General features: G+C 36.7%; 1 protein-coding gene across 3 annotated transcripts; it reads left to right on the top strand.

Annotated features, from left to right (window-relative positions):
- The first annotated feature begins 656 nt into the window (after window positions 1-656).
- Window positions 657-13,980, top strand: LOC306864550 (metal transporter CNNM3-like). Of its 3 annotated transcripts, XM_079408645.1 has the most exons (9): window positions 657-3,880; window positions 4,844-4,987; window positions 5,068-5,226; window positions 6,604-6,773; window positions 7,472-7,568; window positions 8,114-8,244; window positions 10,092-10,218; window positions 10,490-10,554; window positions 11,679-13,979. In XM_079408645.1, exons 1-8 carry the CDS (start codon window positions 2,497-2,499, stop codon window positions 10,537-10,539), a joined length of 2,262 nt encoding a protein of 753 aa, XP_079264771.1. In that variant the 5' UTR covers window positions 657-2,496; the 3' UTR covers window positions 10,540-10,554; window positions 11,679-13,979. The 3 variants fall into 3 exon arrangements, with proteins under 3 accessions (XP_079264771.1, XP_079264770.1, XP_079264769.1); XM_079408644.1 differs by lacking the exon at window positions 10,490-10,554 and having other exon boundaries at window positions 11,679-13,980; XM_079408643.1 differs by lacking the exon at window positions 10,490-10,554 and having other exon boundaries at window positions 13,549-13,773.
- The last annotated feature ends 619 nt before the right edge of the window (window positions 13,981-14,599 follow it).

Below are 14,599 nucleotides of genomic sequence, written 5' to 3'. Positions count from 1 at the left end.
CTTTGTAAGATTTACCCAGTTCTTGATCTCAAAGGCTATGACTGTCCATCAAACAACACAAATGCCACCAACAGACTAATCAGATGCTTGAACAGAATTCACTGTGAACTGGAGTGAAACTGTACATTGGATTTGATTCTCATGCTTGTCGAATCTTCAGTTTCTCTTCCTGAAGTGTGAAGTCACTAGCACGGTTTAGTTTGTTACAACCGTTTAGTGAGTTAAAAGTGAGCAGATTATAGATTAGTTGAAGGAATAGTTCACCCAAAAACTTAAAATTTACTCGGGCCATCCAAGATAGAGATGAGTTTGTTTCTTCATCAGAACAGATTTGGAGAAATTGAGCATTACATCACTTGCTCAGCAATGAATCCTCTGCAGTGAATGGGTGCCGTCAGAATGAGAGTCCAAACAGCTGATAAAAACATCACTACTCCAGTCCTCCAGTTAATGTCTTGCGAAGTGAAAAGATGCATGTTCATGTGAAAATGGACTTTTTCACTGGAGGAAGCATTATTATGAACTATGGACTACGACAGTTAAGTTAAATGCCACAATTTGTTTCTTAGAAACAAGCAGCTTTTCATTTTATAAGACGTTAATTGATGGACTGGAGTGGTGTGGATTATTGTGATATTTTTTTCATTCATTCTCATTCTGACGGCACCCATTCACTGCAGAGGATTCATAGCCGAGCAAGATCTGTAATGTTACATTTCTCCAAATCTATTTTCTGATGAAGAATGTTCCAGCAAATGTTTAGCTCTGGGCAAATTGTCCCTTGCTTTATGCTCTACCTGCAGTGACCATAAAGCCGGTTCTGTACAGAGATCACGTTTCGGAAGTCACAGTGATTTTTCCATTGTGTTCCTTTCATGCCGAGCTGACATCAGAAACCATATTTAAACCTTATTCTGACGTATTCATACTGTAAGTGTGCCGTGCAGTGCATGCATGAAGCTTTCAGTGTTAAAGTGTTCTTTTATTTCATAAATTGTAAAAATATCCCAGTGAGAGTATTACAGAGTATTAGAAATAATTACGGAGAAGAATAGCACTAGATTGATTGTTTTCTCATTGAACAGTATGAAATTGACTTGTCCAACTAGTGTATGATGATTTATGTTATTTATAAATGTTTTGTTGCCTTTACGAGAGATTTAAATCTGAAGCAATAAATAGGTCTGTCTTTTTTTAAGATGTTTAATGTACAATTGCACAGTGAGAGAAGACATAAGTTGCGTTTTACCTCAACTGACATTTCTTGTATGTGAAATTTCACTAGTATTTACTTACAATTTAAACCAAAACGTGGGCATTGCACTCAAACTCTGTACTGAGGCGTAACATGTTATATCATGACCAAAGTTGCAACACTACATGGAATTAAATTTGTGAGTGAACACTTCAGCCAAAGCCTTCTGCACTTTGATTTGTCCCATTTAATGCCCATGTTCCTCTCTCTAATGAAATTCCTTTGAGTGTGGTGCTGGGATTTCAATCCAGCTCAGTAATCTGCTTTTAATGTTCATGGTAGTTTCTCCTGAGGAACTCAGCGGGAGCGATGCTGTGCAGGGTCTCCTGTTTGATCATTAGACCACAGTTAAAGATTATAGATGTGTGTTTTCAGGAAGCGTCTGCATTTATTTACTTTTCAGGGTCATGACCTATATTGGCCTTTCAAGCAGGTCAGGGTATTGTATTGCATACTAAGTAAGCACACTTTGTTTTGGGTTCACTATACATGAAGTGTGAAAACACACCGTCTTCCTTTAAACAGCCATGTGAAATACAGAAAAATTATTCCATGATTTTTTTGTTAGTGGGGTTAGTTATTTTTGTCATATTTACTTTTTAAAACATCACAAACTGTCTTTCTTTCTTAAAGGGAAATGCAAACACAGGTGTACTGTATTTAAAGCAATCTGTATATATTTTGTATTTCTGTTCTGATGATGTAAATGCTACATCTAAATATTTCTCTATTAAAACACCTCTTTTGCTCAGTCTGTGATATTGCTTTTATTCCAGTTGCAAACTGTAGGTAAAACTTTTGCAAGGTGTAAAACATTACGTTAGTTTTTAACTCTCTCTTCGTTAGATTCGTATAAAAGCTGTGAATGTTTTAAAATATATATATTTTTAGCCAGATAAAACCTTTTGTTTTCCAAAGAGCCTTGAGAAGATGCTAATATCACACGCTGAAGGTCTTCAGTGTCCTTGTGGGCGTGGTTTACCAAGCCTGCCCGTTCTCCGATTGGTCAAACGAGCACTTGCTCTTCCGTCATTGGTCCATTATGGACATGACGTAGCGGGAATGCACAAAAAGAAACTGCGTTCATTGTGGCTCCAGAGTCCCGGTGAGAGTCTGTGCCTGTTTCTCAAGAATCTCTGAGCCAACATGGCGGCCGGACCGAGCCAGTTTCCCTCACCGTTATCTATGAAAACAACTGAAAAAGTAGGAGGTTAGCGTAGCAGCAATAACATCAGCGTCACATGATTCATAAAGCCAGGCTGTCCTGTTCCAATATGGTGGTCAGCTTGGCAGAGCTGCGTCTCCCGTTGATCATATCGTTCCTCTGCGGTTTCGGAACCTGCAGCCTTCAAGAAACGCAGGTTTACGGACTGCGCCTGGAGGACGTTACCGGACGGGTGTTCATGCGCGAACGGGTCATCGTAGCTCCGCACGGGACCACTTTCAAGCTCAGATTGTTTGTGTCCTACCTGTCCAATGAGACCTGGCCGTGGGTCGCGTTCGCCGCGGCTGGAGGCGGTTCGCTTGACCCCTGCGCGCTGGAGGAGCGCCGCAACTCTTCTGCGTTCCGGTTACGCGGAGCGTTTGCGTCGGAAGACGAGAACAGCGGGATTATAGAAGTCCAAACCGAAGCTGCAGCATCCAACCCGGAGAATAAAGATGCAGAGCCTGTGCTCCATCATTTCTGCGTCTTAAAGGGCCAGGCGTGGGGCTCTGTCGGGTCGGACAAGTTGGTTATTAAGAACCCGGATGTGCCATCAGATTACATTCCATTGTGGGGTCTGATTTTAGTGGTTGTGCTTCTGGTTTTGGTTTGCAGTGTGGTCAGATGTGTGAATCTGAGTTTGCTGTGGCTGGACCCACTGGAGCTGTATGTTCTGCACAGCTGCGGTTTGGAGGATGAAAAGCGGGCGGCCAAGCGCCTCAAGCCTATCCGGAGGAGAGGAAACGTTTTGGTTTGTTCGCTCTTGTTCATTTGCGCTTTGGGTCACTCGGTGCTCGGCGTCTTATTGTACCGTCTCTATGGGTCCATCCTGCCCGCTGTGTTCACTAGTGGCTTCCTCATATTCCTCCTGGCTGAGCTGGTCCCTCATATTGTATGTTCAGGTTATGGGTTCCAGATGGCACCGGGTTTGATATGGCTGGCCCAGATCTGTCTCATCCTGACGTGTCCTCTTTCTTGTCCTCTCGGCCTCCTGCTGGACTTGATCCTGCACCGGGACGTGAGCACCGTGGGCATCCGTGAGAAAACCATGGAAATGATTCGGACTAGTGTGAACGATCCGTATAATGAGTTCGTCAAGGTGGAGTTCAGTAAAGGCGCTCTCAGGACCAAAACCGTGGAGGACATCCTGACCCCCCTGAAAGATTGCTTCATGCTGCCCTCCACAGCCGTGCTGGACTTCAACACCATGTCCGAGATCATGCAGAGCGGCTACACTCGTGTCCCGGTGTATGAGGAGGAGAGGTCCAATATCATCGAGATCCTGTACGTCAAAGACCTGGCGCTGGTTGACCCGGAGGACCGCACTCCCATGACCACCATCACCAAGTTCTACAACCATCCTCTGCATTATGTTTTTAATGACACCAAGCTGGATGCAATGCTGGAGGAATTCAAAAAAGGCATGTCAAGTCCAAGCAGATGCCTTCAAATAATGTGTATTGGTGTTCGACTCATATTTTACCAGTTATCTGCAGTTATTGCTATCGACCTGACTAGGCCAATATTGAATGCATGTAATATTTGGACTGTTATTTGGTTTTATTCATCTGTACTATTAATCTGTGTTAGAAGTGTTTTCATAACTTGATAATCCTAAAAATATGCCTTCAAACTAGTTGTATCAGTTTATGACAGCCCGATATTGAATTCATATAATATTTGGGCTTTTATTTTCACTGATTATTATTATTATTTTACAGTTTAAAACATTAAAGTAATATAAACATCTTCACATTTTTAAACATTTATAATTGTGATTGTAGTATTATTACTATTGTTATTATTGTCAAAATGATTATTGCTGTTTCCCTGATTAGACTGATACTGAATGTGTATAATTATTTGGGCTTTTATTTTCACTTAACATTTTTAATTTATTATAATTATTATTATTTTTAATATTAGCATTTATTAAAATAATAGCATTTTAAATTATATTAAAAGCCTAAAATATTTAGCTATTATTATTATTAATTTGTTAGTGTGTTATTAGTATTTTGATAACTAGTTATCAGTACACAACCAAATATTGTTGCTATTGAATGCATATAAATATTTGAGTTTTTATTTTTACTAAACATTTTTTTATTTTGTGTTTTAATTTATATTTCAATATTTTATGTTTCAATAATTCCAAATTGTTTATATTTTTGTTATAATCCATATAAAATGTTTATTATGCATCTTTCTTTAATTCTTGATTCTGATTGGTAAATTACTTAATTTTTGTTTTGTCAGATATTTTTTTAAATTGCATATTTATTGTATAATAAGAATGTTCTTTTTCGTCATTAATCCTAGATTTAATGATCATGAATTATAGAAGTCGTTACAAAGCATATGTTCTCTCTCTGTCTTCATAGGAAACTCCCACCTGGCCATCGTTCAGAAGGTGAATAATGAGGGTGAAGGAGATCCGTTCTACGAGGTTCTGGGTCTGGTCACGCTGGAGGACGTCATTGAGGAGATCATCAAATCTGAGATCCTGGATGAGTCTGATGGCTACAGTGAGCAGCTGCTTGATGTGTTTTTGAGTTGATCCCTGTCATTTGAACTGAATTCTGATGAGTTTTGTCTCACTCCACAGTGGAGATGAAGGTGAAGCGTCCGATGGCCCCGGTGGAGATTCCTCTGGAGCCGCGCAGCGTTCACAACGAGTTCTCCATCTTCAAACCTCCAGAGGGCGAACCGAAGATCCGCACCTCTCCTCAGCTGTTGCTGGCCACCCACCGATTCCTGTCCCGAGGTCTGCCTGCTTTAATGTGAAACAATAAGCTGCCAAAGGCTGTGTGTTACAATGATTTTACCATGGTTAAGGGGACAAGGTTCCTACCATCTTGGAAAAAATCAGGGATTTTTTGTGAATTATTTAGTGATTTCCAAGTCTAGAAAAATCAATAGTTAGTATAATCTAGTTTTTCTCTTAATTGCTTTCTTTAAAATGATTTTTACATTCCTTATTCAGTATTTATGAACAACAAAAAGCAGCATTGATCAAAGTTGCAATTGCACTTGTCAGAAGGAACCTCCTAGGTGTTTCTGGATGCTAAAACTCTTGTACCCATGTTAAAATCACTAGTACTCAGTCTTCAGTGGCTTATTCTTCTAAAGGGTGAAATGTCATTAAAAATAGTTTTATTAAACATATAAAACATATGGAGCCTTGTACATGACATGCAGGCAAAAAATAGATTTGTCGTGGCCACAAATGAAGAATTCCTTCCTTTGTTTTAGTAAATTAGAGCCACGTAATTAAATCAAAACAAGGGAACAAATTAGTTCAGCGTTCTACTTTTGTCCGTATGTCGTGTACAGGGCTTCGTAGTTATATAATAAGACACCCATGTTTAAAAAAAAATGCATTTATTAATAATCACGAAACATTATAAATTAAGACTGTTTGAGCAACTAATACAGTTATTTAGCTGATCGTCAGTTTTATGTTTGTATACACTACCTTTCAAACATATGGGGTCAGTACAAATGTTTTTTTTATTTAATACTTTTATTCAGATAGGACACTTTAGATTGATCAAAAGTGACAATAAAGACATTTATAATGTTATAAAAGAATCCTGAAAAAAAATGTATCTCAATTTCCACAAAGATACGAAGCAGCGCAACTGATTTCAGTTTTGATGATAATAATAAATGTTTGTTGAGCATTAAATCAGTATATTATTATGATTTCTGAAGGATCACGTGACACTGAAGACTGGAAAATTCAGCTTTGCATCACAGAAATAAATGACATGTTACAATATATTCCAATAGAAAACAGCTATTTTAAATTCAAATAATATTCTACAATTTTACTATTTATTTATTTAATTTTTTTACAATTTTAATTTATTACAATTTATTTTTGATCAAATAAAAGCAGCGTCGGTGAGCTGTAGAGGCTTCTTTCAAAACATTATAAAATCTTACTGACCCTAAACAGCAGTGTATGTCTGTTCGCCTGACAAGTATAAAGAGGTGAAGAAGTTTGTCTCAACAAGCCTCAACTTTTAAAGGACGTTCCCGTCTCTCGGATCAACGGCGGGACGATTTGTGCTTGTTATGCGCTGGTTAATGGAGGTGATTTCATACGCCATTAAGCAGCGCTCCTCCTCTGTTTCAGAGGTGGAACACTTCAACCCGCAGCGCGTGTCAGAGAGAGTCCTGTTTCATCTGCTGCGGCACCCGAGCGTCAACCAAGAAGTGAAGTTTGACCCCGCCAACCGGCTCCGTCCTGATCACTACCTGTACACACGGAACCACCCTGTGGATTACTTCATCCTGCTGCTGCAGGTGCCACATATGTGTGCATGACAACACTTCAGAAGCACTGCTGCAAATAATAGTGTTGATAAATATACCATATCTGAATATGAAATTATTATTTGTAAAATATTTATTGTTAAAATATTACCATTTTATTATTTAACATTGATAAATTAATAATTACAACAACTAAATGAATAGTTTGTTATTATTAATCTATCAAAATATTTTAATAGTGTTTTGACAAATATGATTGTAGTATTAGTTTATTAAAATATTTTAAAGTTATTTCAATATTTAATCACTTAGTATTGTAAATTTAATTTAATAAGTTGATTTAATAATAACTACCGGCATAATTATGATTATTTTATCAAATTATATTTAAATTAGAAACATTTATAATTATTTGTAGTGTTTTGATAATTATGATATTAGCAGTATTAGTGGCAGTAATATTTTTATTATTAAAATATAATGATAATATAATAATAAAATATTTGATTATATATATAAATAAAAGGTGGTAGTTTTAGTAGTATTGGTAGTATTTATTATTAAAATATGACCATTTATAATATATATATATATATATATATATATATAATATTATTATTATTATTTATTTATTTTACATTAATTGAAATGTATATGAAGTATAAAACAAAATGTGTGTATTTCTTAGATGTTTTTGTGATGTTTCAATCGTGTGTGTGTGTGTGTAGGGCCGTGTGGAGGTGGAGATCGGGAAAGAGGGTTTGAAGTTTGAGAATGGTGCGTTCACCTACTACGGCGTTTCGGCGCTCACAGCTCCCTCCTCAGGTTTGTCCCGGCAATATGTGATTTTACGATCATCCCAGATCCAATCCAAACTCATCATTTTAATCACAGTTGACTCATGAATGCTGGCTTAAAATTTGCACAATAGTCAAAAGATATTCCTGTGAGTTTTGCTTGTAAACTGCCTTGTGTGTTTTGAAAGCTAAAGGTCTATAGGGGGGCTATTGTTTAGATGTTGATGTTTAGCTGACCACACATGTTGCAAACTTTCCAGTTTTTCTGTCCTCACGGAGAGTAAAATGCTGCAGGAAGTGATAAGTTTGCATCCAATTAGAACATATTTGATCGTTACTATACAGTTCAGTGGAATGTAATTTTAGATCAATGAGATTTTTGGATTTCATACAATCCAAACATATGACACAGTATCTGGTAGTGGATCCTTTTATGCGGTAGCGGTTGATGCGGATAAGCATCTGAGGAAGTGATAAGATTTATCACTTGTTGTTTTATTGCGTAAGGCCTGATTGGGATCACAGTGTTATTTCAGTCCTTGTTCTGGTATATTGACTGTGATGTGTAATCAGTCCATCAGTCTCCGGTGTCAACGCAGTGTCAGTCCCCCAGAGACCCCTTCGATCTGGGAGAAGCCACCAGCCCGTCCAGCTACTGTCCAGACTACACAGTACGAGCCCTCACAGACCTGCAGTTCATCAAGGTGAGCTCTCGTTGTCTTGTGTTATTCCCTACACTTTTTGCCATGTCTGCTGCAATGTGTATCCATTCGGATGTGCACATGGATCATTGATAATGAATCCAAATTGACTTGGTTTTATTGTGCATGATTCCTCAATGCATGTTTTTTTTTTTTTTTGTCCTTGTTCATTTTAATGAAAAAGTACATCTTGCTCCACCTCTGAAAACTTTTTTCAGTTGACGTCAAACTTCAGTTTATTTTTTACATTTCAATCAGTGGTTGTTTCCAATTAATCTCAATCAAACTGCATTGGGTTATTTTGATTAAAACATAACTAAAAAATACAGTTAACTAACACAATTGGGGAATACATTTAAGATGCAAACTCCTCACCTTTTGGTGAAAACTCACCTTTTTGAGATCAAAAAAGGTCACCTATGAGATTTGTGTAGATCCAATGAGAAAGTGTTTTTGGTGAGGTGGGGGGGGGGGGGTCATTTACAGTACCATTAGTACCAATTCATATCTGTATAGTCAACCACTTTTAAATGCTCGTGTGTTTTTGCGTGCATGCTCTGGTTTCGAATGATAAAAAAACAAGTTTGTTTACGTGTTTTTGCAGTGTTGAGTATTGTAGCCAATCACAGGCATCTCTGTTGAAAGCAATGGCCAGTCAGAGGTGTTTTCTGTAGGTTAATCAGAAGAATCCCCTCTGAACTCATTTTTGTTTTCGTAAGTTTACAGAGTTCTACATGCTTGCAGATCTACCTAATATAATCAGAGAGAGAAAAAACGTATATACACGGTATAAATAAGAGATTCATTGTGTAGTTAGTCATTGATTTATCGAGAGTTTTAAGCTCGGTTAGTTGCACTATAAGAGCTTGGCTCCATTTCTCTAGAATCTCTACATAATTGACCATTTGAAGAAAAGTTTTGTTTGTCTAAGAGGACCGAATGTCCACGTATACTGTTTCAAGAGTGACAAACGCAAGTGTGAAAGATTACATGAGTGAATCCGTTAATTGTTCCGTCAGTCATTGCTATGATTGACAGTGATAACTGGCCTGGACGGAACGATCTATCTGACAAACCGATGTCAAAAATAGACCTGTGCATTAAGTGATGCAGAGTAACAAAACTACAACAGCAACAAGTTGGCTGAATATATTTAGCAGCTTCTACGGTTAAAACACTATTTTTGATGTGTCCTTTTTAAGGCAAAATTTTTTTTTAGTTTTTTAATTAAAACTGAGCTATTGAGGGATCCTCTGCTGCCATCTACTGGTTATAATGGTAATTTCATGCAATTGTTATCTCAAAGGTCTGTTTTCCACAAGGTATTTTGGGGGGATGGGGGTGCATGTATTTGTCACCTTTTTCACCCATGATGAGTTTGCATCCCTGATTTAATCTTTAAAATATTGATTTTCTTTGTTACTGCTGCTGTTATAATTAAACTACAGAAAAAAAAAAAAATATATATATATATATATATATAAAACAGTATTTATTTATCTTTTTTCGAGACGGATATTTTGCAACAAATGTAACATATATTATCCCCATACCTAAAATCAATCAATTTAGGTCAACAGTTTTATATTGTACTGTTATTTTTTATTTGATTTATGCAATTGTATTTCATTTCCTGTGCATGAAAGTGCACAGTATTGCATCTTTGTCTTTCTTTTCTACAGCTTTTTTTGTTTTTGCATCAGTTCAAAGTTTGTAATGTTGTGATACATCTTTATTTTGGAACTTGTTATAGAAGATTTTTTTTGAAAAATTATGGACATTTTCGTTGAATAATGCACTTGTGTGACCTTTTATAATGGCGTTGTGTTATAATGGCCCTTGTCCCACAGGTGACCCGTCTGCAGTACCTCAACGCTGTGATGGCGTCGCGGGTGGCCCAGAGCCCCGAGCCGCCTGAAATCAAGATCCTGCCCAACAGTCAAACCAAACTCCTGAACGAGAAAAACACTACCCAAGGTGCGGCGCATGAACACCAGCACACATGCATGACACCGAATACAGAACAGAACATTTTGTGCAACTTTGATTTTGCATATTTTCTTCTTCCCGTGTTTCTGTGTAATTTGCTAGCGTTGGAATGTTGTGGAGTCTAGACATGCAAGAACAGGTCGACTGGGCATGTCTATATATGTCTTCATCGCTCTCTTCAGCTGAACTAAGACTGTTCTCTTTCTTTGTCTTTTTCTCTCCTTCCCCGTCATTTTCTCCCTATTTTTATCTCCATTAGACTTTCAGCTCCACTTTTCATTCTTTGATGCGATTGAAAACTACTGTTAGTGTGCTTTGCATGAGGTAAATGCAAGTGATAAGCATGGTATGTTACGTTTGAAACATGTATCCCAGCAGCCCATTGAAGCGTCACAGAGCGCCAGCAGGTGGTTGGTATGATACATCAGTGCATGTCAAATGATGCGCATAGCGGTTACATTTGAATGCATCACTGATATGTAATAATTTTTTATTGACACTGTTTTGCAAAGTAACCCTCTTCTATATTAATGCTGTCTGTTGGCTCCTCCGCATTAAACTCTCAGACAGGATTTAAATGTCCAGGTAGGTCTTCTTATGAAGTTCCCTTCGCTCTACCAAACTGCTAACTAATTACAAGTATGTTATTTTTATTTATTTATTTTATTTAATTTATTTACTTTGATCAAAAAATATTTTCATTTACTAAACTAGTAGTCTGATATTGCAATATATATCCCCTATATTTATATTTATTTACATTCAAATAGTAAATGGGTGAATCTCACAAAACCCATATAGTAACAAGTCCAGGTCATATTTCACCCAAAATCAAAAGACATAAGAAATAATATTATGTACATTATCTTGTCATTCTCATTACTGCAAAAATAGAAAAAAAACAATTATATACATATTTAAATTGTAAAATATGTATACATCATATTAGTATTTGTTGTGACAAAGTTTATTTTTTATTATTATAAATTAATAATAAATATATATTTTGGGGGAGTTCCTTTTTTTTTTTACACAAAAATCTTAAACGGAAAAAATATAAATTATAATTTTATAATCATATTTTGTAGTTATTGGTCATAATATAATAATTATTAGTATCAGCCAAAATGTCTAAATCAGTGCTTATCAGAACAAATGAGAACTTTTGCTTTTCAAACACACATGCATGCATGTATGTGGGAACTTTTTACCATGTCTACCGATAATAAGCTAATAATTCGGATGTTGTTATAATAATTCTGATGAGGTTGTAATGATTCCTCGGCCTTTGGTCTTCTATTTAAAGAAGATGTGTCTCAACTTGAATTGTAATGTATTTCTAATCGTTTTGGACACTGTCTACAGAATGATGTCAGAATATGTTAGCAGAGAAGGATGAATCAGTGTTGTTGACGGATGGATTCATTCTGATTTCCCGGGCTCTGCAGGTGCGAGCAAGAGCCAGGAATCCAGGCCAGACGAGGAGCTTCACAGCCAGAGAGGAGCGTTTTGACCTTCTATCTAACCTTCCTGCAGAACTCAAGGATTTTATTATGACAACTAATTTGTTTTTGTCGTCTTAAATGAATCTTTTACTCCTGGAATGCAGCGATTGAGCCAGATGGTGGACTGCTGAGGAAAACAAAAGACGTGTCTTTCTGATCAGACGGGATCTGTTCTCTCTTGTTCTGCTTATTCAGCTGTTCCCTCTGATGTCACTTCCTCTGTACTCTGAGTTCATTTATTTCCTTAAGGTGTATGCGTGTGCATATGTGCTACTAAATTAAATGATGTGCCAAGATCTTACTATCCCTTCGTATCGTACAAGCAGTATTACAGCTCTGAATTATCAAGCCCTAATGTACCGAAATGAGTTCAGAGCGACAGAAAATAGCCATTTGCTCACCCTCGTGTCACAAAATCTTGCCTTTTCCAATTAATAGTGACTACAGCTGTCAGCCTCCCTCCTGACTTTTGGGGAAGTACACTATTAAAAAGAAATGATCTTTTTTTTGGCATCTGTGGTTCCATAAAGAACCGTTATCATCCATGGAATCATTCCACAAAAGGTTCTTTAGATTCCTAAAATGTTCTTTGCACACATAAAGGGGGTTTCGCAGTGATGCCACAAAAGAATCATTTCAAAGAACCTTTCTTAAAAGAACTATTTTTTCTTAGTGTAAAGAACACTTGAACAATATAAAGAACCTCCATTTTAAAGAACCTTTTGTTGCAATGGAAAGGTTCCATAGATTTTAAAGGTTCTTCATGGAACCATTCATTTCAATAAAGATCCTTTATTTTTTAAATGGTTCTTTTACACTCATTAAAGGTTCCAAAAGGGGCGTTTGTGTGTGTGTGTGTGTGTGTGTGTCTGTGTGTGTGTGTGTGTGTGTGTGTCTGTGTGTGTGTGTGTGTGTGTGTCTGTGTGTGTCTGTGTCTTTGTGTGTGTGTCTGTGTGTCTGTCTGTGTCTGTGTGTGTGTGTGTGTGTGTCTGTCTGTGTGTGTCTGTGTCTTTGTGTGTGTGTCTGTGTGTGTCTGTGTCTTTGTGTGTGTGTCTGTGTGTCTGTCTGTGTCTGTGTGTGTGTGTGTCTGTGTCTTTGTGTGTGTGTCTGTGTGTCTGTCTGTGTCTGTGTGTGTGTGTGTGTGTGTGTGTGTGTCTGTCTGTGTCTGTGTGTGTGTGTGTGTGTGTGTGTGTGTGTGTCTGTCTGTGTGTGTGTGTGTGTGTGTGTGTGTGTTAAAGGAATTGCTTTACCAAGGATGTTTATTTGATTACAGTAAAAAAATGAAATATTACAGTTAAAAAGAACTGTTTTTTAGTTGAATATATTTTAAAATGTAATTTAATTCATGCATTGCAAAGCTGAATTTGCATCATCATGACTCTAGTCTTCAGTGTCACGATGCTTCAAATCATGCTGATTTGTGCTCATGAAAAATTTATTATTATTATCCATGTTGAAAACAATTGTGCTGCTTCATATTTTTGTGGAAACCATGATAAATTTTTTTCCAGTATTTACTGATGAATAAAAAGAACAGCATTTATTTGAAATAGCAATCTTAAATGTCTTTACTGTCACTTTTGATTAATTTAGTGTATTCTTTCGGGGGGGGGGGAAGTAGCCTATTAATTTATTCTTAAAAAATCATGACCCCAAACTTTTGAACTGTATCAGAAACTTGTGATTTGAGTAACTTTCAGGATAGACTGAAATTCAAGCCTTCATTTGTTCTGTTTTATTGATGCAAATAGTCATGTAACCAATTTTAAGCAGTTATTTACAAGTGTGCTTATTTATGTTGTTCTCATTATAGGCCACCCGCTAAAATCTGACCGCTCCAATCAGTGTGTGATCCAAGTAAATATTTTTCAAAATGTTGTACTGTTTATTCTGTTGTAAAAGTCTATTTATATGGTCACAAAATAACGGATGTATAATATATGTATAGATAGATAGATAAAAATCCTTTTCTTGTCTTACTCTATTTATCAAAAGAAATGCTGAGATTTTTTGCATAGGCTATAGATGACTACATTAATAAGAAACTTTGAGGTTGTGTAAAGTGGGAACAGATGTCAATTCTTCAGGTACAAACATAGATATTACCAGGGATTTGAACACTTTTACTTCTGACCAGCCATTTTTAGTAGTTGAGAGTCAAATCTTCTCTGTATTGTATGAGCCGTTGAATGCTCTGACATCAACTCTTTCATAGGAAATAAACACAGCCCAGTGCTTAACTGATCGTTGTTCGTTTTGTATTATGTTTCCAGTGCTGACCATACGTAGCCAACACGTTTTTGCTTACATTGTCCAGGTTTGGGCTTTGTTTTTCTATTGATGTGCTCTTTACAGTCCTCTTGCATTATATATACGCCTATTTGCATTGTTTTGATAGTTTTCCCACCTTCTCGCACGCCAGATTGTTCAATTTAATGCCTGCACACTATTGGTCAAATACCTTTCAGTATGAAAACAACAGGAAATTAAAGATAAAAAACAGATTTTAGGCAGTTCACTAATTATTCTGATGTACAGTGACTTCTAATAAGGCGAGTGGCTTCTGTTTTCTTCCCAAACGTGTGTTTTGTGAGCATTCAAGTTTGGCAATCCACTCACTTTACTGTATGGGCTCCCTAAATAGACAAAACTACATACAGTTGTTTTAAGCAGATATACGGACAACTAATGTAAAAGCATGACATTCAAGTATTCATAATTGTCTAAAACAGGCTATTGTAAGATGTGTTGGCCATACATCTGTAGCATTTAACAATTTTTTTTTCCAATATTTTAGCACATTCATATATTTTAAGGCAGATTCAGCCAAACACATAAAAAAAATGAATAGTGTGAAAACATCA

This window comes from Barbus barbus (assembly GCF_936440315.1).
Source record: "Barbus barbus genome assembly, chromosome: 45".
Taxonomy (NCBI): domain Eukaryota; kingdom Metazoa; phylum Chordata; class Actinopteri; order Cypriniformes; family Cyprinidae; genus Barbus; species Barbus barbus.
The sequence above is the reverse complement of the archived record's forward strand: the minus strand, read 5'-3'. Positions and strand labels throughout refer to the sequence as shown.